This window comes from Chiloscyllium punctatum, chromosome 5, assembly GCF_047496795.1.
Source record: "Chiloscyllium punctatum isolate Juve2018m chromosome 5, sChiPun1.3, whole genome shotgun sequence".
Lineage (NCBI taxonomy): Eukaryota > Metazoa > Chordata > Chondrichthyes > Orectolobiformes > Hemiscylliidae > Chiloscyllium > Chiloscyllium punctatum.
In genome coordinates, this window is record NC_092743.1 from 14,774,531 (window position 1) to 14,799,917 (window position 25,387).

General features: G+C 39.8%; 1 protein-coding gene across 2 annotated transcripts; it reads left to right on the forward strand.

Annotated features, from left to right (window-relative positions):
* Positions 1-1,524: 1,524 nt before the first annotated feature.
* Positions 1,525-23,585, forward strand: seh1l (SEH1-like (S. cerevisiae)). 2 transcript variants are annotated; one of them, XM_072569796.1, is made up of 9 exons: positions 1,525-1,751; positions 5,582-5,632; positions 7,497-7,643; positions 9,359-9,570; positions 10,955-11,053; positions 13,350-13,490; positions 15,411-15,568; positions 19,011-19,170; positions 22,766-23,585. In XM_072569796.1, the coding sequence occupies exons 1-9, from the start codon at positions 1,641-1,643 to the stop codon at positions 22,974-22,976; spliced, it is 1,290 nt and encodes a 429-aa protein (XP_072425897.1). In that variant the 5' UTR covers positions 1,525-1,640; the 3' UTR covers positions 22,977-23,585. The 2 variants fall into 2 exon arrangements, with proteins under 2 accessions (XP_072425897.1, XP_072425896.1); XM_072569795.1 differs by lacking the exon at positions 22,766-23,585 and adding an exon at positions 21,753-22,440 and having other exon boundaries at positions 1,526-1,751.
* Positions 23,586-25,387: the final 1,802 nt, after the last annotated feature.

The window sequence follows — 25,387 nt, forward strand, 5'->3', positions numbered from 1 at the left end:
CTATCACCCTCACCTTAACCTCTTTCCACCTATTGCATTCCCAATGCCCCTCCCCCCTACCTTTTAACTTAGCTTGCTTGGCACACCCTCCTCATTCCTGAAGAAGGGCTTATGCCTAAAAGATTGATTCTCCTGTTCTTTGGATGCTGCCTGACCTGCTGCGCTTTTCCAGCAACACATTTTTCAGCTCCGATCTCCAGTCCTCACTTTCTCCACCTATTCCATGTACATCCATATGCCTGTCCAATGACGACTTAAATGTGCTTAAAGTTGGCGAATCTAGAATCTAGTTTTAGGATTTAAGACTTTTTTTTTAAATCTGAGAAGAGGTTTGGCATGGAAATTATTCTTGGATAATTATCCAAAAAGAATTGTATGGTTGCTGGGGAAAAGACAGAAAAATGGGACAAGCTAATTATATGATAGAGTAAACTTTCATTTTGTACTGAATCTGTATTTATCATCATCATTACTGGAACATATACGAACACAGGGATCACTGCTGCCTGATAAACCAATGCCTTAGTCATGGATCAGATATCCATACTGCAAGACTCTGTGATGCTTTGTTATATTAGAATTTACGGCTGCCCACATACTATGGGTAAGGTGTAGCTCCTGGCAGCTGGAAGTTGAGAAGTTGGCAGTGAGATGTTGCCTCCTGGAATATTTGAAGCCTTTGATGTTGATCCTTCAATAATTCTTAACCTGGATTTCAGTAAGCAATGTACTGACCTACCTCAGACATTGCAACACTAGAGTCTGTTAGGGCCTGTGTCTATGGGAGGATGGAGACTTGATGGACAAGTAAGGAATGCACACCCAACGGAATCCTGCTCCAGATAGAATATCAAGACGCAACCATCCATAATCCTCCGTTTAGTGGCTCAGGCAGCATCCGAGGTATAGGAAAATCGACGTTTTGGGCAAAAGCCCTTCATCAGGAATAATCCTCCACTGAAGACCACATGAAAATGCTCATGGTGTAAACACTGGCATCTGGTCAATATATACTCATGCCATATGAGGCACCCATAAGTGTTGGAATTATCAGTTCATTATCCTATCTGGTATCTCTCCATCTGCTGGGCCCCAAACTGCAAAGGCAACAGCTGGCAGAAATGCTGAGAAAAAACAAAACTTTAAAGACCTTTGGGTGAGTACTACTATCCAAAAGGCTCTACTAGAAAAATGGGATTTGCAATTCAAAGTTCTTAAGATAAAAACAGAACCTTCAATCATAAAAAGGCTGAACAGAACCTTCACAAGCATCATCCCTGCTGCCTCCCCTGTTGACCTACCAGGCCATTATTGTGCCACCTATTGGTCATGACTTGTACAGCACGGATGGCCGGCCCCTCCTGATGACATTCGGAAACAGCGCCATCTGCTGATGCCTGGTTCCCCTCTCAAACGGCGCCACCTGGCGATCATTATTCGCTCCCACAATTTGTTCCTCCCGAGACAGCGCCGCCACCCGATGTCTCCGCGCTATAGCAGACGGGTCGAGCGCCTCCTCTCGGTTCCCCTGCGTCGTTACCAGCAGAGCGGGAGGCGCCAAAGCATCGCCGTCGAGTCAGCCCCGCGATCCGAGGCCTGTGCCCTGCCGCCTGGTCTCGCCGCTGAAATCCCTCCTCGCGATGTTCGTGGCCCGCAGTATCGCGGCCGACCACAAGGACCTGATCCACGATGTTTCCTTCGACTTCCACGGGAGGAGGATGGCGACCTGCTCCAGCGACCAGAGCGTGAAGGTGAAGAGGCCGAGGCCCTGGGGAGGGACTGAGGCCTGGGGCAGAGAGAGAGAGAGAGAGAGGGAGAGAGGGGGGGGGTCCTGGGGCAGAGAGATGGGGGGGCTGCTGGGCAGAGAGGGAGAGGGGAGGGTCCTGGGGCAGAGAGGAGAGAGAGAGAGAGAGGGGGGGGGGTCCTGGGGCAGAGAGATGGGGGGGCTGCTGGGCAGAGAGGGAGAGGGGAGGGTCCTGGGGCAGAGAGAGAGAGGGGTCCTGGGGCAGAGAGGAGAGTGGGGAGATGCACATGGAGAGAGAGAGTGGGGAGGGGGAGATGGGGAGAGAGAGAGAATGTGGGGAGGGGGAGACGGGGGGAGGAGAGTGGGGAGGGGCACATGGGGGTGGGAGAGTGGAGAGGAGGACAGGAGTGGTGGAAATGGGGGAAGGGGACATGGAGGAGGGAGAGTGGAGAGGGGGACATGGGGGAGGGGGAGATGGGGAGGGGGAGAGGGACATGGGTGTAGGGAGAGGGTCATGTTGGGGAAGGGGCATGGAGGGGTAGGGAGAGGGACATGTGGATGGGGCATTGGGAGTGAGGATGTCATGGGGGTAGGGAGAGGGACTTGGGGGGGAGAAGGACATGGGGAGAGGGACATGAGGGAGAGAGGGATGAAGGAAGAGGGAAATGAGGGGAGGGATATGGGGGGAAATGAGGCATGGAGGGGAGGGGCATTGGGTGAGAAGGAGGGGAGAGAGAAGGAGAAATTGGGTTGAGAGTGGAGAGGTTGCTCCCCAGGAAGTAGAGGTTGTCACCTCCTTGGGAGTGATGAAAGAGGGAGCCTGGGGAATTGGAGGTAGGAATTGTTCGCTTGCCCTCAACCAGCCCCATAGGTTCATTTTGCTTCACTGAGCCATTCCACTGACTTCAACATTGTCTTCTGGTCTTGATCAGTTCTGATGAAAGGTCATCGACTTAGTTTGATCTTCTCATTTGTTACCTGACTTCCTGAGTTATTTTGCTGCTTTTACTGTTATTATTTCAATGAGTGAAAATCTTAGTGAGTGTGAGTTTTTATTGATTGAACCTCTATTGAACCAGTATGGTGAAGGCAATGGGAAGTCATTTGTAAGTCCCACAAAGAGGTCTGAGATGAATTAACAGGTTTTCTGTTCAGGAAGAGTGTAAACCTTTGCTCAATATACTCAGAAAGCCTTTTTGATGAATGTAGCGAAACTGGAAGGTTCGTTTTCAGACATTTCATCACCGTATTAGGTAACATCTTCAGTGAGCCTCCAGATGAAGCAGTGGTGGTGTAGCCTGTTTTTTATTTATGTGTTTGAGTTTCCTTGGGTTGGTGATGTTCTTTTTCAGGGGGTGGTAAATGGGATCCAAGTCATTGTGTTTGTTGATAGAGTTCTGGTTGGAATGCCATGCTCCTCGGAATACATGGACATCAACTAGCCACAAAAAGACATTACCCACTCTCACTACTATCCTTTCATACGGATGAGAAAGGACACCAGTTTGACTGGGACAACACATCCATTCAAGGACAAGCCAAACAGAGACATGCACAAGAAATCCGAGAAGCATGGCATTCCAACCAGAACTCTATCAACAAACACATTGACTTGGATCCAATTTACCACCCCCTGAGAGAAAAACGGAAACGACATCACCACAGGAAATGACATCACCAATCCAAGGAAACTCAAACACTGAAATAGAAAGTGGGCTACACCACCAGTGCTTCATCCAGAGGCTCACTGAAGATGTTACTTAGTATGGTGATGAAACGTCTGAAAACGAACTTTCCAGCTCAGCAAGGAAACCTACATCCAGAAACTCAACATGAGCTACAAATATTCTCAAAACTCGCTAGTCTTTTTAATGTGTCAGATAGGACAGTGATTCTCAACCTTTTCAGTATAAATGCACACTTTAATGAGAAAAACAATTCCACAGCTCACCCACATTTTTAATACTGCGTGTGTGGTGTCAGAAGTCAATGTCTCAGTGGCTTTGGAGGCTTCCACAAGCACTGTCGATAGGGGCACCTGGTGTCAGCAGATACTGCCTTCAATAATCAATACTAAGACCATGGAGCAAATCAGAAGCACAGACCAGCCTTGACACTCAGTGGTGCTGATTCCCAAAAACTTAACAGCACATTCTTCACCTTGTCATGACAGATCAGTTGTAAACCACTGAGAACAGATACTTATTATCAGTGCAATGTGGACAGACATCTCTGACTATTCAGGTCTTCCTTGGTACTGCACACTTGTACCGGCTTCATGTGGGGCTTGTACCCACATCTGATTCAGAAGTGAGTGTGCTATTATTGATTTAAGCTGTGGAATGGATTTTTGTGTAGGGCACATAAGGCCAAAAGATAGAAAATAGGCATAATTTAAGCTATTCATTGAATTTACCATTCGACTGAATCATGATTGATCTTCTCCCTCAATGTCATTTCCCTACAGTCTCTATTTCCCTTGTTACATTAGATTTTGGAGATCTGTCATGTTGTCTGGTACTCATAGATATTGTAATAGAGAGATTGTCCAAAATTAGGAGTCGTGTAAGAAAATCACTAAATGCAATAAGGAACCAGATAGATTATTTGAGGTAACTCGGTGCATTTAAGGGGAAAAGAGATATGCGCGTGACGATAGAAGGATAAGATCATGCTGATAGTGCAAGATGAAGTAGAATGGGTGGAGGCTCACACCAGTTCATCCAAAAAAATGAAGGTAAACTACAGTGTTTTAGTGATTACATATTTTGTGTTGTAATCTATATGCAATTGGATGGCATATTGGTTCAGTGATTAGCACTGCTGCCACACAACGCCCAGGGACCCATGTTTGACTTCCGCCTAGAGTGTCTGTTTGTGTGGAGTTTGCACATTTTCCCTATGTCTATTTGGGTTTCATTCAGGTGCTCCAGTTTCCTCTCATAGTCAAAGGAAGTGTGGGTTAGGTGGGCTAGCCATGAGAAATATAGAGTTACAGGGATGGGGTAGGGGGCTGGGTTTGGGTTGGATATTGTTCAGAGGGTTGGTGCCGACCTGAATGGCCTCTTACCGCACTGTAGGGGTTCTGTGATTCAATCTATACTGATTTACTATTACGCTGTATATAGCAAATTTAGTGGTCAAGGATTTTTTTTGATTAGATTAGATGCCCTACAGTATGGAAACAGACCATTCAGCCCAACAAGTCCACACCAACCCTCTGAAGAGTAACCCACCCAGACTCATTCCCCTCCCTTATATTTACCCCTGACCAATACTATGAGTAGCAATACTTCTTATTTTTTTCACATCGCATTGTTCAGTGTTTGAGAAAAAGAGATCGATTAGCTTATGAAATGTGACTCTAATTGCAAGGTTATTAGATTGTGTCAAGAGATCAAGATCTCTTATGTTTTCAGTGTCTATTAGATCTTGTTGATGTCATCTGATAAGAATAGATCTTCTGACCTACAAACTGTTCAGAGCTCCCACATTGTAAAGTGAACGTTGAATTGAAAAGAATGGGATATTTTTGACCTCCAGTTCTTCCCAGATTTCCTTTGGCTAAGTTCCATTCATTTATTCCATAGGGGGCTTACTCCTAGCTTTTTTGCAGAGTGTAGTTGTATAATATGTTGCTGGACATGTGGGAGTTGGAAGGGACAAGGTTGCCCTCTCATGAACGCCTGTGGGGAAGCACCTGGTTCACCATTCAGGACAAGCTACAAAAATCATTTCCATTGGTTCATCAGCAGTAATGGTTTCTAGTTCAAAATATTTTGTATGTCTGTGAATCCATTGGATTTTAAAAAAATAAATGTTGCATTGGTTTAACAGGTGTGGGACAAGGGTGAAACTGGTGAGTGGCATTGCACAGCCAGCTGGAAGGTGAGTACATGCTGCCAGAGTGCGGAGGCACCAGAGTAATACCATTGTGTTTTGTCTTCACTCTTTTTCTGTTGGCACATATCAATTTGCACCTCTGTTTAATGTCCATATGTTTACACTATTTAAACTCTTAGGAGTTCTGAACTTGAAAAAAATCAGACTCCATAATCTCTCACTCAGAAACAGCCATTCTTTCAGCATGTTTCACCAAATGTTGACATTATTTGAGGAGTAACTGAGTTGAGTTCACAAGTGAAAACAGAAGCTAAATGGTGGGTGTAACAATATTCGACAGTGGTAATTTTTGAAAGTCTCTGCAGAGAGTACTGTCACAAATAAAAACAGATCAGATTACATGAGGACTGCTTCACATTGTTCAACTCTAAAACCCCTGAGCAACTGACAATATAATAACCTTGGTAATCAGAAATTTCAGATTACCAAACTGTTCAAGTTAATCATAGTACTATAATCTTTTACTGACAAAAAGAGACATACTGTTGATGGTTTTTAGTTTTGTATTCTTCAGGACAGACTACCAAATTTCAAAGGAAGTGACAATTTGTAACATCATAGTGACATAAACTGTGAGCTGTTCTATTTGAAATTTGGTATTCTTGCAACTGTGCTGATGAATGCAAGAAAAGTGTCAACAGTCTGTCTCTTTTGAAAGCAGTAATTCATTCTGTATTACCAAACAACTATTAACCATTGTTCTTTTGATGATTTGACTTCATAATAAAAAGGCTCCCTTCAGACATATTTCTTGTCAAGAACAGCACTCAGCATGCCTGTTTAAAAGAATTTAGAATATAACAATTAGAACTAAGTATTTATTGTGTAGCGTATAAAAGAATATATTGTAGTGTAGTCCAGTTCGGAGAAAATATACTTATGTGCAGCTGATATTGTTTTGTCTCCTAGAGCACAAGGGCTATATGTGAGTGGTGATTGTTCCTCAAATCAATTTCTGTCTCTGTCAGCATGTAAGGAAGCCACACTCAATAACTTGTATATCATATATGGCATCTGATTGTGGGGAATAAGCAGTTTTAAAAAACATCATCTTACCACTTTGGTGCAAAGTTGATCATTCCAGGCTCCTCCACTCCTTTGTCATAGTTGTGGCAAGTTCACTGGGGAGTAGAAATACATTTTACTGCAAATAATGTGAAGTTGAAAGACTTCGGTTGGAAAGATTATTGAGATGAAGCAAGATTAATGCATGAGAGAAAAAGAATAATGATATAAATAGAATCAGAACATTGGTGGCACACAAATATACTTTCTCTTATATGCTGTACTGCACTACAGTATATTCATTTATATTTGATGTAGTGGATACGTTGTTATAATTGTAACATATTCTAAACAGAATCACGAATCCGCACAGTCCTTCACACATGCATTGGATCCACTCAGATAATGGCTAACTTTCTCCATGGACTTCACTTACCCGCCTGACCTCTGTATCTTTGATTCTCTTAATATTAAAACATTTGTTACTATTGATTTTGCAACAGCAACAGAGAATTCTGTCTGTTTGAGTGAGTGAGTAAATTTTTCCTGTTTAAAAGAATTTTAGCCAGTGGAAATAGCCTCGGAGATCCACCCTATTAAAACCTTTTAAGTACTTTTTGGTTTCAATTAGATAGTCTCTTTTCTAAACTCTGAAGTCTATAGCCCACTACTACGTGATCACTCCTCATCAGTCTGTAATGTCACGTGAGAATTGATGTCAACTGGTGTGCACCAGCTGAGTGAATGATCTATATCTATCATGTAACATTGTATGATTATCATTCAAATTAAGATACTTCCCATTAATACCATTGTACAGTATTTTGTACTATCTGTTTTGTAGACACACAGTGGGTCAGTGTGGCGAGTGACATGGGCCCACCCTGAATTTGGGCAGGTGTTAGCGTCCTGCTCCTTTGATCGGACAGCAGCTGTGTGGGAGGAGATTGTGGGAGAATCGAATGACAAACTACGAGGACAGAGCCATTGGGTGAGTTTGGATATTTTCACAACTGTTGCTGTTGGGTTTGTTGGTTTTGGTCTGTGATGCTGTATTTGCAATGGATGTGGAAGTGACAGTTTTACTACACTCCCAGTCTCCAAAGCAACTAATCCACCAGACATTCAACAAAAATTCAAATTCTAATGCTCAACATGTTATCTGAAAAGATTGTTTTAACAAATGACAAAACTAAACAAGTTAAAATATAATTTATGTGGTTAGCGAAATGGTCAGTAATGTTTTATATTATTTGATAGCTGTAGGTTGAAAGCTGACTGATGAATAATAAACCGCAATAGTTATCAAGTGAAGTGACAAAAGAGAACTTGCTTTTCAACAGCACGTTCACAACCTTGCGGCATCCCAAAGAACTTTATAACCATCGTGGTAGGTTTGAACAGCAGTCATTTTTTAATGTAGAATCTCTGGAAACCAATTTGTATGCTATCATTCCCACAGACAGCAATGTGATAATGACCAGATAATGTTTAAATTGTAATTAGTTTATGAAGAAATACTGGCAGGTACTCCCCTTCTTCAAAATAGTGCCATGGAATCTTTTACATCCACCTCAGTTTAACATCACATCTAAAAGACAACAGTCGAGCACTGCTTTACTACAGGACTGAGACATCAGCACAAATCTTTCTGCTTAGGTTTTTTGAATAAGATGCCACATCTTCCCCCTCAGAGGCAAGAATGATGTACCCAGTCACCCTCCTATTTGTCCAAGTTATCTATTAATACCAATTTTAACCAGTCCAATACAAGTTAGACCGAGTGCTGTCAGTGATGGCAACTGCTGGCAGATTGCTGAGGCAGAATATTTTAAACATTGTGCAGTTAAGCTCGGGACATGGGCTCTAACATGAACATGGAACAAGGTGAAAATTGGATTAAGTAATACAGAACAACCCCCCTCGATTATCTGAACGAGACGGGTGGGGAGTATTTTGTTTGTACAGCTGAGAGTTTGGATAACAGATTGTTCAGATAACAGATAGCATTTTTACAGGACCTTGAGATCTTGTTCGAATAATCTGAAATTCAGATAATTAATGTTCGAGTAATCGAGGTTACCCTGTAATCTGGAATTAAAACTTCGATATGGAGAACAAACGCTGGCCTAGCCAGTAAATATATTTTTTTAAATTACCACTTGCATGAAGAATAGCTCCAGGTATGATATTGGAGTGCTGCTGGAGCCATTGGAGTAAAGAATGCCAGAAATAGGAGCAGGAGGAGGTGACTTAGCCACTCTAGTCTGTCCCACCATTGTATAAATTCATGGCTGATCTGTCCTAGTTCCTGTTTGCGTGCCACCTTCTCATAGCCAATATTTCCTATTCACTTCTTTAAGTACTTTCAGTGATCTACCCTCCACAATTTTTCAGACATGCACTATCCCCTTGGAGAAGAAATTCTTTCGCAACGCAGATTTTAATGAATATCACCTTACTGTATAATTATCCCCTAACTCAAGATTTTCACCTTAAGAAAACATCTTCTGGACATTACTGTCAAACTCCCAACTGAAACTAGTACTTTTCAGTAAGATCGCAATACATCTTGTTCCATTAAACGAGTAACTATGCTCAGGAAAGAAGGGAAAATGAGAGTATATTGCAATGAAACAAAAATAACAACCCTTGTCCGTATCTGTGTTCACATTAACAAGCTCTTAAGTACCTATCTCCAAACAGGTTAAGAGGACGACACTTGTAGACAGCAGAACCTCAGTAACTGATGTGAAATTTGCTCCGAAACACATGGGCTTGGTTCTGGCCACCTGTTCTGCAGATGGAGTTGTGCGGATATATGAAGCCCCAGACGTTATGAATCTCAGTCAGTGGTCATTGCAACATGAGATCTCATGCAAATTAAGCTGCAGCTGTATTTCCTGGAATCCTTCCAGGTAAGAATGTGTGGATATTCCTCCTTCACTTAATGCTTCAGAATATTTTAAACACATACACTATTTGCGGATAAAATAGCAGCTCCAGAAAAATTAACTGATAATATAAAACAAAGATCTGAAACAAAAATAGAAATTTGTAGTGAAACTTAGCAGGTCTGGCAGAATCTATGGGAAGAAAACAATTAACATTTCAAGTCTGGTGACTCTTCATCAGAATCTCTTTAGGTCAGCACAACATCAAGGGCTAAAGGGCCTGTACTGTGCTGTACTGTACTACGTTCTATGTCTTGGTTAATAAAGAGCATTTTTATTACTTGTACACAACTAATCAAAAGTCTCTTTCACATTCAGAATAAATTTATGGTGAACTGCTATGGAGATTGTTCATAAAGTTGATTATAGTTCTTCCTTCTGACGCTAACAGGAAGAGTAGGGAGAAGAATTTAAGGTTAAACTAGATAAACATTAGGGAAAAAGGACCAGAACTTATGCTGATAGGAAGAAATGAAGAGTCAAAGGTGCATTTGGAACATACTACTGTCTTGGCTAGTTGGGCTGAATGGTCTGTTTTTGTGTTATCAGTACTCCAAATTGTAGTATGTATACCATCAATTTAAACAAAGCAAACCATCTTTACATGGCTAATGTCCATTTACAAAGATTTGGCCAAAATGGTGTGATCATCTTTGCATCTTGTACAACTTTCCCAACAGGTGGTCAGCTTCCATGAATTTTGTTCTGGCATCTTTTCCAGTTGTTTTCTGTTGGCATTTGACCTCAGAGTATTCACTGCCAGTTGTGTAGCAAGGTTAAAAACTGCTGCATTTCCCTGCTGATATCTCTCACTTGGAAAGTATGGCAACCAGTTGTGCTGTGCCAGCTCATTGAAAGAACTAACCAACAACACAGTCCCTTCCTGTTTCACTGTCATCCTGCAATTTTCTAATGTCTATTTAAAAGTTGTTACTGAGTATGTTCCCATCACATGTTCAGGCAACACATTTCAGATCACGACAACTGTAAAGGGAGTTGGAGAAAAAAAAATTCCTTGTCACCCATCTGGCTCTTTGAGCAGGGAAAATTTACATAAAATGTCAACTTAGTTTGGAATCTTATTCCCTAATGAAAGTGCATTTTACAGATTTCTATCAGTACAGTCAAGCTTCCTGTTTTGGAAATAGATCTTTTGATTGCTTTTTCAGCCAAGAGTTCAGCTTTAAATCTTTTTCTTTTGCTTCTGTCCTTTTGAAAATATTTTACCACAATATTCTAGCACAGTGAAAGTTATCAGTGAAAATTACTACTTGTACAAGTTTAATTACATCATTTGTAAATAGGGCTAATAATTATCTCAATTTTTTTCTAATAATTTGCTTCGCAGTTCCCGCTCTCATCCCCCTATGATTGCGGTGGGCAGCGATGATAGCAGCACAAATGTTGGCGGAAAAGTTCAAATTTATGAATACAATGAAAACACCAGGTAGGATATGCTTCATTGGATGAAAATTGACTTTTTCTCCATGTTATCCCTATCCTCTCCCCATCGCCTGTGTGCGCTGGAATAATGTTTCTTGAACAATGACTGTCTGTTAAGGTGTGACCCAAGTGGCTGATTTTCAGGTCTAAACTTGGATGGTGAGCATCAGTAGCCTTCTGATATAGAGGAAATGCCCCTTACTAAGTCAGATTCTCAAAGAGAGGCAGGGAATGTATGCAGGTGTCTGTTGCACAGGTTTAAAATTAGGAATTTTGGTTAGGTTTCTCCCCATTAGCTTGGGGCCTCTGAAATAAAATGTAGATTATTGCAGTGCTGTCCCAACTAAGATCTGCATAAAGCATGGGTTATTGACTAAACTTGGGATCTTTCTGGTCTCTGGTGCACAGCTCAAGATCCTCGACAAAGTAGGAAGTTATCTTTGCCATCATGTGGAATTATCTGTGCCAGACCCTCCTATCCCTGTGAGCTCTATTTGGACTATTGCAAAGGAAAAAGTCAATAAGAGACCATCAATAAATAAATATTACAGGTAACAACCTGAAATTTTACTTTGAGGTAAATTCCCTGACATTGTTAATACCGAGGCTGGAGGTGTGCTCCAGGTTCATAACTCCACAGGTCACAACACAAACTAAAAGTACTTTTCCCAGTTACCAAAATGGTCAATTAAATACCATAGTTGTATCAAGTTATAAAATTAAAATATCAGTAAACCACAATTCTCAATAAGCACAATAGTTGGCTTATTACCAAAACAAAAATTACTGAATGAAGATGCAATATTCGGTTAATATACAGTGCAAATGTCACCAAAGTACATGCACGAACTTGCTGTTACTCTCTGTCTTGGGAAAAGAGCAAGATTTATCTGTAGAGATTGGCTTTCTGAAACAATAAATACGCTCGCCAAAGGGTTACCCTTGAATGCAAAAGGGTGATATTTAAACGATTCCGGCACCTGTTGCTCTTTTCTGGCATGTGTGGCCAAGTGACTAATTATGCACAGTTGTCTGAGGAATCTTTCTTGCTCAGGAAATACAATTTTGAGAAGTACTTCCAACCATTCTTTCAGAAGAACAGATGGATTTCATCATGAACAAGCGAGTTTTCTTTTCAGAAATGGGAGAGGTCAGCTATGTAGCCTTGCCTCAAGGGTTTCTTGTCTCCAACTAAACAAGAGGTACCAAAACCACCCAGACACTATTCAAACAGTCCAAACCTCGTCTAAAGAAACTACTCTAGGTATTTCCACAAAACCTGAAATAAATCAATTTTTCGAAACTTATGTTCTCCAAAAAATATTCAATAAGATGTATCTTCAAAATGTATCTCTCTGAAATACTGTGTACTGAGCAAACACGTTAGATCTATAATATTGTGAGCTGTATTTGTCTTTAGTTTAAAAAATAAATTATTTTTCTGTAACATCTCTTGCACAGTCGGTACTACTGTTTACATGCAAGTGGATAATGTATGAAATTAACATGTTTTACTCAGTATCCTCATAGCTGTAACTGTCAGGTTATAGTCTTATGAGATGTTAAGATTTAGTATCCTTTCTGATTGTGGAGTGACCATTGAAGGACCTTGAAAAGCTAGCTGTCATATAATGGCCAATTCCCCCCTATGAATTCGAATTTGAGTTTCTACTTTGTAGGTATGACTGAGCAGAAGAACATAAATAGAAAAAAAGAGCAGGCCATTTCATCCCTTGAGCCAACTCTGCATTCAATATGGCTGATCTGTTTGTGACCTTAACTCCACTTTTCTGCCTGCTCCTCCCACCACAAAAAAAAACTTTGACTCCCTTGTGGATCAAAGTATCATTTTCCTCACAGCAATCTTAAATAACGAGCGAGAAAATGGGAGGAATTATCTGCACGTCTTGCTAGTCACTTGTTATGCAGTCTACATGTCTATTAAATTCATTAAGGTAAAAACAATGACTGCAGATGCTGAAAATCAAATACTGGATTAGTGGTGCTGGAAGAGCACAGCAGTTCAGGCAGCATCCAAAGAGCAGCGATAGGCTCTTTGGATGCTGCCTGAACTGCTGTGCTCTTCCAGCACCACTAATCCAGTATTAAATTCATTGGGTATGTCTAAAGCAGCCACTGTTGGAGATTTTTGTCATCTGTCTTCTCATAGTCTTCATCCTTGGAAAGAATACTTAAATCGTGCAGCAATATTTTCCATTTGAGACTTGAAATGACAAGAAAATGCAAACGAAGTATAAATGATTATGAAAACTGATTTGATATTTGTGTTTTGTATTTAGGAAATATGCAAAAGCAGAAACCCTAATCACCGTTACCGATCCTGTGCATGATATTGCATTTGCTCCAAACCTTGGACGGTCTTTCCACATCCTTGCAGTCGCAAATAAAGATGTTCGAATTTTCACATTAAAGCCTTTAAGGTGGGAGTTACTTCAGTCTTAATTTCTGACTCACTCACTGTATTTAATGTGCTCAAAGCAAATCAGTATTTTAGATGCACAACAGAAATAACTTGCAACAACCTTGTATCTGTCAAGGCATTCTGGTGTATTGTTAAGAATTTGGAATTGTTGCCAGTGGTATTTGCAGCAAGAATATTTCCAATAGTTATTTTGTGTGTGGCAGATATCAGTGATATATTATACAGAAGCAAAAAAACACATTTGGATGCTGGTAATCCAAAATTAAAACAGGAAATACCAGGACTGGCAGCATCTGTAGATAAAAGCAAAAATTAATGTTTCAGATCATAGAGTCATACAGCATAGAAACAGGCCCTGCGGTCTATGTAAACCAATAAACACCAAACTAGGCAAAACTCATTTACTTGCACTTGATCTATGGCCTGCTATGCTCTGGAATTTTAGGTACTCATTCAGATGTTTTTTAAAAGTTGCAAGAGTACCAGTCTCCACTGTTCTCTCAGGCATCATGTTCCATCCTCTGGGTGAGAAAAGAATTTTCTCAGATCGCCTCTGAACTACGTAATCCTCACCATAAACTTATGCCCTCTGCTATTAGACACTTCTACCATGGTGAAAAGATTCTGTCAACTCTGTCTATGCCTCTCATAATTTTGTTTATCTCAATCAGATACCCCATCAGTCTGCTGTACGCCAGAGAAAACAAACCCAGCCTACGCAGTGCCTCCTCAGAACTGAGACCTTTCATCTCAGGCAAAATCCTGGTGAATCTCCTCTGCATCCACTCCAATTATATTCCTCTGATAGTGTGGTGGCCAGACTGCGCACAGTATCTGGCCTAATCAATGTTTCATAAAGTTGTAAGAATACTTCCTTGCTCCTATATTTTACACCTTGGCTAATGAAAGCAAACATCCCATATGCCTTCTTTATCACCCTGTCTACCTGTGCTGTATTGTTTTTTGGACTTGTACACCAAGATCCCTCTCTTCTACGCTCTTCCAGCAAAACTGGGAAAAATTAGAAATTTGTAAAGTCATTTGTATGATAAAGGTCCTATTAGTGCTGTATTAAAAATGTACAGTAAGTTCAGGGCAACATTCTTGCTGGAACTAACGCCACAGCAACAAACAAAACTGTGCAACTAGTAATCACCTATTACTTTTCGAACTTGTTCTATCCCACATCACAGATCTGCAAAGTTAACAGTTTTTCTCTCTGCAGATGCTGTTGGACCATTATTTTTTGTTTCTGTTTCAGGTTTGCAGTATCCAAGGGGTGGAATGAAGGAAGTGAGGAATTCACCTGAGGCGGAGGGCCGTGGAGTTCTCAGGGCTCAAAGACATTATAGTGATAGAGAGGATGATGCCATGGAGGGATTTTAAACAGGATCAGAGATTTAAAATCTGGGGTGTTGTCTGACCAGGAGCCAGAATTGGTTGAGAAGCAGACAGATGAATTTGATTTGGTATAGGGTAGGATATGAGAAGCCGTACTTTTAAAACCATATGGGAGATTGATCTAGAGTGTATTGGAATAGTATAGTGCAGAGGGACAAAGAAGATGGTTTCATCTGCAAATAGCTGAGGCTGTTTAGAGATAGTGATATTAAAGATGTGGAACTAGATATTAAAGATGTGGAACTAGATGCTATCAAAATGGACAGACTATCGAGTTGGAAGCTCAGAGTTAAAAAGGACAAAAGTTGCAAATTATGGGTTCAGCCTAAGACTGTGGTCTATGATGGAACTACATGACAAGGGCTTAGATATTAACTGTAGACCTTTGGAAGACCAAAGCCAATGAAGCAGTTCAGAAATGTGGTCAATGTTGTAATATAGGACTAATCTGATTTTTTTAAACTGACACACAGCAAAGTTTTAAAAATCACACCTTTATCATTGTCTTTTCCCTTAGAAAAGAATTAAGTGGTTCAGGAGGGCCAACAAGATTTGAAATCCAGACAGTGGCCCAGTTTGATAACCACAACTCGCAGGTATGGCGTGTAAGCTGGAACATCACTGGTACGGTCTTGGCGTCCTCTGGAGATGATGGCTGTGTCAGATTATGGAAAGGTGATCTTGAATTTGAAAGCATGCTTAGATTAATGTCAAATGATTAGGTTGCTTGTGTGCTATTGTAATGATTCATAGTTTTAGCTGATGGTTACGATTTGCTGGATTAAGTGCAAGAATAAGATTAGGTGGATGCTTCTCACTAAACTGATGTTATTTCACCTTCCGTTTGGTTTCAGAATTCTTAGCTTGGTATACAGGTGTATTCTCACATGCGTATTTAACATCAAGATATTATTACATGTTTTGAAGTAACATGACATTTTTGGTTGTTTTGATGATGCAAAAATGTATTATTTTAACCTTTTTAGATTTTACACTGAAAGCTGGTTAAGAAAGACCAAAAATACTTGAATAATTGGTCATTAACATAATTATCATTGTTGGTAAGAGACCAACAAACTGAAAGAAGATCTGTAGCTGTCAGAGTTTAGGGGTTCATGATCACAGTTACCTAATGTCATCAGTCAATCATTTGTTAGGAATTCTCAGTGTATTAAGTTTGTTAAGGAGCAGCAATTTTGGATATAACACATTACTTAAATTAGACAAAGGAAATAAATAACCTATGACAGATGAAAATGCTTTATTGATCCTGAAACCATTCAGAGGCAGGATTCCAAAGTGATGGATGTTTGTCCCCAGTGTTTCACAGTCTTTAGTGGTAATAGACTTTTGGCCTTCCCTTGGGCTGATTCAGAGGAACTCCTGGTCTTCTCCTGAGAATGTGATGACTCATACTCTGGACTCTTTCTACCTCATTTTTCTCTCCCTTTCTCCCCCCCCCCCCCCCCCCGCCCCCCCTCCTCCACTATCACAACCACCACCCCTGTTAACCTTGCTAGCAACTAATGATGTGTCAATCACGTGCCTTTTGACTAGTAACCATGGGGCAGCTACTCATGACATTGGGATGACGGTTATCCCTTTGCCCATCTTTATTTACAGGTTAGATGTCATTTTTTTATAAAAACAAAAATTCCTATTTTCTGAAACTGCATTGATGATAAGGTACACATAGCACTAGTTCATAAAAACATTGTGATCCTGTTGATTCTTGTGACCTTTCTTCTATCTTCCTTTTGTCTTTGTACTCTAGAAATTTATATTCGAGATGTTACTACTTTAACAGCTGTCAAATACCATTAGTATCTCACACTGGAAAATTCAGTTTGAAAGGAACCCTAATTTCTTTAGTCATAGAGATGTACAGCATGGAAAGAGACCCTTCCATCCAACTCATCGATGCTGACCAGATAGCCCAACCCAATCTAGTCCCACCTGCCAGCACCTGGCCCATATCCCTCTAAACCCTTGCTATTCACATCCAGATGCCTTTTAAATGTTGCAATTGTACTAGCCTCCACAAGTTCCTCTGACAGCTCATTCCACACACGCACCACCCTCTGTGTGAAAAAGTTGCCCCTTAGGTCTTTTTTATATCCCCTACTCTAGGAATAGACCTTGATCTCTCAACACTGCAGGCTCCCTGCCTCTATTCCTGATGAAGGGCTTTTGCCCGAAACATCGTTTTTCCTGCTCCTTGGATGCTGCCTGACCTGCTGTGCTTTTCCAGCACCACTCTAATCCAGACTCGGGTTTCCAGCTTCAGCAGTCCTTGTTTTTACCTTGTCTATTTATTCTATTCATGCCCTTCATGATTTTATAAACCTCTATGATGTAACCCCTCAACCTCCAACGCTCCAAGGAAAACAGCCTTGGCCTATTCATCCTCTCCCTCCATCCCTGGTAGCATCCTTGTAAATCTTTTCTGAAACCTTTCAAGTTTCACAACATTATTCCGATAGGAAGGAGACCAGAATTGCACGCAATATTCTAAAAGCGGCCTAACCAATGTCCTGTACAGCCGCAATATGATCTCCCAACTTCTGTGGTCAATACTCTGACCAATAAGGGAAAGCATGCCAAATGCCGCCTTCACTATCCTATCTACCTGTGAATCTACGTTCAAGGAGCAATGAACTTGCACTCCAAAATCTTTTTGTTCAGCAACATTTCCTAGGATCTTACCATTAAGTGTATAAGTCCTGCTAAGAGTTGCTTTCCCAAAATGTTTACATTGAATTTTAAAACACCAGGTATCAACTGGTTGTTACTTTTTCCTTATTTATAGTTATGCCCCTGATCTGTAATCTAATTTCAGACATGCTATTTGATTTTTCGTTAATGGAGTAGTAATATACTTCCTTATTTTGCAATGCAATATTTTAAATCAGGTGCACACAAAAACCACGTTCTTCTATACATTTGTTTTTCTGATGCCTATTAATCTGGGCTTTCTCAGTTCTTCATACAACATATCTATTGAATTGCTCCATTGTACAGACCAGAATTTGCTGAAACAGCAAAACACTTAAATCTTAGTTCCTCTGGTTTTGGAACGGAGGAGATGCTGGGATTCCACCTCCTTACTGATAATCAATAAAGATAGCTAGAAGTTAACATTGATGGCCATGAAGAACTAGCAACAAAGAAAAACCTACTTACATTTACCATTTTACAGGTAAGATAGAAACTGATGACATGTCTCAATAACAATAAGGGCTCAACATCTGTAGAAGGGAGATTGAGAATGTGGAATTTGGTAAGAAGCAAAAAGAATATCATTAAAAGGCAGAGGATGCTCATTATAAAGAAGAATACTGTATGGGAGAACAAGTGGATGTTTAGAACATAAAGCTAAGGGAGATTATCCAAAGTAGTTTGCCAGTTTTTATTTTGCTTTGATTCTATTTATCATTCTGATAAGATTCAATCTATGGGCCACTGTAACTGATCTTGAAGAGAATTGATTTGCTGAAGAAAGGATGAAGTTGGACTTCTCTGCCTGCCGCTGAAACCTTCATTCATGCTTTTGTTATCTGCAGATTCAACTATTCCAGCACTGGCTTCCCAATTTTCATTGTTTGTGAAATTCAGATCAGACTTTAAGTCCCTGACTGACTGATCCTTATTGGTTACTAGTCCAGCAATGCCTTTAATTAATTTTTTTAATCCTTGTATCAATTCCGTTTATGGTCTTATGCCTTCCCACCACGCCCAAAAATCTGTCTGATCTCCTCCAGCTCTACATTTCTTTGAGAATCTACACATCTTTAATTCGGGCATTCCTAATTTTCTTAGGCCCTCCATTATTGGTGAGCTAGATCCTAAATTCCAAAATTCTCTCCTTATCCAAACTCTGCCACTCGTAATATTTAGAAATCAACTTTTTGAATAAGTTTTTTGCCTCGCTACTTTCTTGACTGTCAAAGTATCAAATATTGTCTCTCAATACCTCTGTGAAATGCAACAATAACGGCACTACTTATAATTTGAAAACACATTAAACCATCCACAAAATGTATGAAATATTCATTTGTTTACAAGGGTTCATGCTTAATATCTACTGTAAAGTGAAGTTCCGTTTCTTTTTTTTCAGCTAACTATATGGACAATTGGAAATGTACTGGCATTTTGAAAGGGGATGGAAGTCCTGTAAATAATGCTTTACTCCAACAGCCAATGGCAGGTCTTGGTTCTTCAGCATTTAACAGTGCCACCTCACAGAATGCACTTAATGGAGCATCTTCTGCAGGAAGGTAGGTTGGTGGTGCCTTCAGTTCAGAAACGTTGATAAAGATTCGCAGGATACACATACTGTGTACAGTTCTGGTCACCCTGCTATAGAGAGGATATTATCAAATTGGAGAAGGTTCAGAAAAGATTTACCAGGATGCTTTTGGAACTGGAGGGTTTGATTTACAAGGAGAGGCTAGATAGGCTGGGATTTCTTTCTCTGGAGCCGAGGTGGTTGAGGGGTAACTTTGAAAAGGTTTTTAAAATCATGAGGTGCATGGATAAGGTGAATACCAAAGCTCTTTTCCCCAGGGTTGGGCAGTTCAAAATTAGGGGGCATATCTTTAAGATGAGAGGAGAAAGATTTTAAAGGGACATGAAAGTCAGTATTTTCACACTGGTTGGTGTGTGGAATGAACTACCAGAGGAAGTGGAAGACACAGTTACAACATTTGAAAGATATTTGGAAAGGTACATGAATAGGAACGTTTTAGAGTGATATGGGCCAAATACAGGAAAGTGGAACTAGTTTAGTTTGGTTGGCATGGACGAGTTGGACTGAAGGGTCTGTTTCCGTACGGAGCAGCTCTATGACAAAGCCACTATTTGGGAGTTAATACACTTCATTTGATTATTTTTAGGATTGGCTAGGGTGGCTTTACACTATGGCAATAGAACAAGGGGATCCCGTAGATATGCTGAACAAGTGTGAAATCAGGTAGTAAATACAGATTGGCTTTATGATGTAAACATTGCTTTTATGCTGGTTTTGGACAAGAAGCTGCCTTCTGTGAAAAAAAGATGAAATTGGTGTACCCTAGAAACATAGTAATATGTAGGGGAGTAGGACATTCGGCCCTTCAAGCCTGTTCTGCCAGTCAGTACAATCATGCTGATCAACCAACTCATTGCTAATGGCCATCTTCCTTGATATAGGCTGATGTAAGAAACTTGCCATTAGGCAAATTGAGTACTGTGGTAAAAACAATGACTGCAGATGCTGGAAACCAGACTCTAGAGTGGTGCTGGAAAAGCACAGCAGTTCAGGCAGCATCCGAGGAGCAGTAAAATCGACATTTCGGGCAAAAGCCCTTCATCAGGAATGCTTTTGCCCGAATCGTCGATTTTCCTGCTCCTTGGATGCTGCCTGAACTGCTGTGCTTTTCCAGCACCACTCTAATCTAGAAATTGAGGACTATGGCAAGCTTTGTTCATGAAACAAGATGCTGTTATTGCTTTTATTTGAAACTATTACTCCTTTCAGTTTGTACATTCGATCTTTTGCAGATTTTTGTGTGATTGAGTCAGTTTTTTAAAAATGTACCACATAGTTATTAAAATAAATCTTCCTGAATAAGTCTCCAATCCTTGAGCATTAAACCCCAAAATGAACAGGTTCTATTTATAAATTTTTAGTTTGCTACAAACAATTTCTTTCAAAAACACAGAATATAATCATTGCTATAAATCAGATTCCTTAACCATAAAGTCCTCAAGATGAGGAATCGACAGGAACTCTTATTCTGTGAAAATGGTTGTGTATGGTATCCCATAACTGATGTTTCTTCTTGAAGTAGTGATGCATGTAACACTGAAATGCATCTGAAATAATGAATGTCTAAACTAATAAAAGATCAGAAACAATATAACAAAGTATGTTTTCAAATGCTTGGAACTAGAAACCATCCTCATGGCACATGTTCACTTAAATGTACACCACTCTGAGCTTATACCCGGGGGTTAAAATATTTTAATTTTTCTGGTTTAAGTTAACCAAATCCCAAAATTATCTGTGTGAGACAGCAATAGTGAAGTGTTAGATTTATTGTAGATCAGCATTATTGCCTTAAAGAAACAATAAAGCAAAACCTAAATATCAAAGAAAAAACAGATAGAACATTTCTTATTTAACTGGAAGTGTCAGAGGATGGTTGAGATGAAACATTTCACATCTTCCAACATATCTGGAGACACTTCATTGACAGCATTTATGAAATAGAGTAACATCATATAACATCCTGTAGATTACCAATTACAATCTGCTCAGCAGTTTTTTATTGAGCTGTGTTTTGTATTCAAAGTGAAGAAAATAGTTACAGGTTTTTCTCTGGCCAGTAATCTTCTTTGGTTCCATTTATTTGACAGTGTCAAGTGTTTTATCAGTGATGTCCAAGTCCAACTGACTGGAAATTTAACCTCCCGATTCCTTCTTTTTTGAGGATTCTTTGGTTAAGTATGGAAACCTATAGGGGCAAATAATCTTTAATATGTGGCATGGAAAATTACTTCCAAAATCAATCCAAAATAGTATGTCACCCCTTCAGAAGTACTGCATTTTTGAATTTCAGTTTGCTATACTGTGATGCAGGTTAGCGATTGTGGACAGTTCTTTCTCTCTACAAGATTTGTATTCAGTTATCACAATTTTTGGAGCAATTGACAAAGGATTTGGCTTTCTTTATTCAGCTGTCAGAATGAAAATTGCACATTAAATGTTATTATCTCCAGCCACTACCACCTCGACCAAAACATTTACTGAATAGAAAGGATTACAAACATTTTCAAATTTGAAATGTGGTACATATTCATTTTTTTTTCCTTTTAGGAAACCTTGATACATCTTGCCTTCTGCACATATTATGCCCTTTTCAACAGACAGAAAACTCAGCTGATCTCAAGCTAACTGGAATAACTTTGCTGTTTTGCTGCTTGTTGCATGCACACGGAATGAAAAACGAATTCCCTTATCCCCTCCCCAATGTCATCTGATATCAATTGAGGCCAACTAGCAACCTGCTTACTAATAATCTTGGATGGAAGGCTTTACAAAATAGAAATTTTTGCCCTATTTGTTAGTGTTTCTTTCCTGAATAAGTTTGACATTGCTCCTGAACAGTTGACTTCAGTGTGCAGGAAAAGTTGGAGAAGCACGTGTTGGTTTACCTTACAGAAGCTTGGAAGAACTCTATTTTTGCATCTCTGTAGCCATGTAAATACATTAAGTTGATGGTAAATTACTTCTTTTGTAAAAACAAAATTAAGAAAACCACTGGAAAAGGATTAAGGCTGAAGGAAAATACAATTTAACTAATTTGATTTTGAGATGCGTTAATTTTCATTCTAAACAGCAACTACACACACAGTAACACCACACATTCATTAAACTCTAATGTCACCCAGGAACGTACCCATAAGGATATACAAACCCAAACAGACATGTTCTGTTTTTATTATTGTGGGACCAGTATTCTATGTGTTCTAATTAGAATTTAATAAATTAAGAATCACATTGACACAGCTTTGTGTGTGTTTGTTTTTTTTCGGTGTTGTATTTTAGCTTTTGTTTTGTTTGCACTATCTGTTCTAACACTGATGCATAAGCATTGTGTTTACATGATAATGGAGGAACTGTTTAAAAATACAGATGAGAGGGCATTGGAACTATTGGATAGCATTTCCTTACTGTGGTCTGTTTGCTGAACCATGACCCAGTGATTTATTTTTATTTTCAGGCATTTAACTTTCATTTTCTTATATTCACCACTTATATCTTTGTCTTCTGTTCTTTTTCTCCCATTTTATTCTCTCACCTTTGTATTCCCATCTACATTGTTTCAGGTATTTCTTTCCCCCTTCGGATCATGCTCGGGCTGGATCAAGATGGTCCAGTTATGCCCAGCTTCTTCCTCTTCCTCCTCCTGTTTCTCTTCCTCCTATGGCAGAACAGTCTTGTGATGCTGATACAACCCACCTTCAGTATCGTAACCCTCACAGTCAATATTCCTGCAGAACTCTCAATTCCTTGCCAGAGAATGAGGGGGTGCAATAAAAAGGCATACTTATGCAGAGCCGGTAATTGTATATGTTTCTGCTAAGTTAAATTTACACCCTTCCTCACTTCTTTTGAAAAATGTTCTTTGTACTGTAGATAGTTTATTGGGATTCCAACACTCATAAAATGTGTCAATAATCTGATGTTGAATTGTCTGTCTCAGTTACCTGAGTAGGTCCAAAATGTTTGAGTGGAAAGCTGGCTTTGACACCAATACATGATAACGAACAGTTAATATGTCAAGTTAAACTTACAAAATTATGTGCCTTAGAAGTGCCTACTGTTAATTGATTTTTAATTAAGATTAACTTGTATCGTAAAGGAATTCTGAAATAAATATTTAATTTTGAAATAATCAGTTGTCATATATGTAATTTTGGTGTTACAGTTGGGAGAAAATTCTGTGTTTAACATGCGTTGCCAATCTAAAACAGAGTGTTGCATGGTTGTTTAGTAAGATGACCATATCTCTGAGCTGAAATAGATCTCGCAAAGTCAGTATTTTACTAAACATTTGTACAGGTAATGGTAAGAAATTGCATTTAAGAATGAATGGAGTGTAAAATTATTTTGTGAAAAAATAAAGAACAAAAACAATTGACTCGATTACAATATGTATTTGCATGGATAGGTGGGGGAAATGTTAGTAGCTCAGTCATTGTATGGCAGTTTTGTTCTTTAATAGCATAAGCTATTTTCAAATGATACATTTTCATAAAATCCAGTGTGAAAGCAGGCCTTTCAGCCCATCAAGCCACAATGCCCCTCCAAAGAGCATCCCACCCAAACCCAGCCCCCTTCCCTATTCCTGCATTTCTCATGACTAATTCACCTCGCCTGCACATCCCTGAACAGTATGGCCAAGCTACGTAACCTGCACATCTTCAGACTGTGGAAGGAAATCCGTATCTGGAGGAAACCCACACAGACACAGGGCAAATATACAAACTCCACACAGACACTCATCTGAAGGCAGAATCGAACTGTGGACCGTGGTGCTGTGAAGCAGCAGTGCTAATCACTGAGCCAATGCCTCATTTTAAAATGAAGTGATTTTGGGATGACAGACTGGTAGTGTGCCAGTGCACGGAAGGACTTGATTTAATAATTTAATTATACCTATTTGCAATTTGTGCTGCAAATGAAAATGACACATTTCATTGATTTTTCAAGAATTCAGTGAGTACTGACAGCAAAATTCAGAAATCGAAGACTATTCGGAGCTGAAAGTATAGGATGATCTAAAGATGAGTCAAGTACACTTTCGATGTCAATAAATCTGGTGGTCATACAATTGACATTAACTAATGAGAAGTAGCTAACTGAAATAATCTATTCCTTCCAGAGTAATTGCATTTCTAAAGTTTAGTAGGCCCTCAGATTTTTTTCCCTTCCAAAGTTAACATCTTTTTCCTGTAATTGAGCTTTCCAATGAACCTTTAAAATAGCAATACAAAAAATACTATTAAAATTAAGTAAACTGATGGATTTTAAAATGGTCTGCAAATTGATTATACTTGCATAGACAAGACATTTTTACTGTCATGAGTGAAAGATGAAGTTGTTCTTCACTGTAAATAATTTGGATGAAGCCAGCATAAGCTCAAAGACAATCCAAAGAAAGATATGCAGGGAATTCAAACATGTAACAGAATGAGGTCTCAATGAAAATGCTGGCAAGTCATGTTAAAAATGTACAGGACGTTGGTTCGGCCGCATTTGGAATACTGTGTACAGTTCTGGTCACCACATTAACAAAAGGATGTGGACGCTTTGGAGAGGGTGAAGAGAAGGTTTATGGTATGGAAGGTGCTAGCTATGAAGAGAGGCTGAGTAGGTTCAGTTTATTTTCATTAGAACAAAGGAGATTGAGGGGGGACCTGATTGAGGTTTACACAATCATGAAGGGTATAGACAGGGTGGATAGAGACAAGCTTTTTCCCAGGGTGAAGGATTCCATAACGAGAGGTTATGCTTTCAAGGTGAGAGGTGAAAAGTTTAAGGGATACATGCAGCAATTACTTCACACAGAGGGTGGTGGATATTTGGAATACGTTGCCAGCAGAGGTGATGGTGGCAGGCATGGTAGATTTATTTAAGATGCATCTGGACAGGTGCATGAGTAGGTGGGGAGCAGAGGGATACAGGTTTGACCGACAGGTTTAGACAATATGTTTGGATTGACTCAGGCTTGGAGGGCCGAAGGGCCTGTTCCTGTAAATCTTCAGCCGACGGGCTGTACATTTTCTTTGTTCTTTGCTGGATGATAACTAGCAGCTCTTGGCACTGATATTTCACCTATCTGGAGCAAATCATCCTCTGCTATCCACTCAATATCATCTTTTTGGGTGGCACACTGGCTCAGTGGTTAGCAGTGCTGCCTCACAGCACCAGGGTGCCAGGTTCGA

What these genes read in the sequence shown, in the direction of transcription:
- seh1l (XM_072569796.1), top strand. Translation starts at nt 1,641, where the DNA reads ATGTTCGTGGCCCGCAGTATCGCGGCCGACCACAAGGACCTGATCCAC. An exon ending in ATTGCACAGCCAGCTGGAAG is followed by an intron (nt 5,633 to 7,496) that starts GTGAGTACATGC and finishes TCTGTTTTGTAG; the next exon opens with ACACACAGTGGGTCAGTGTG. An exon ending in CTGTGTCAGATTATGGAAAG is followed by an intron (nt 15,569 to 19,010) that starts GTGATCTTGAAT and finishes CTTTTTTTTCAG; the next exon opens with CTAACTATATGGACAATTGG.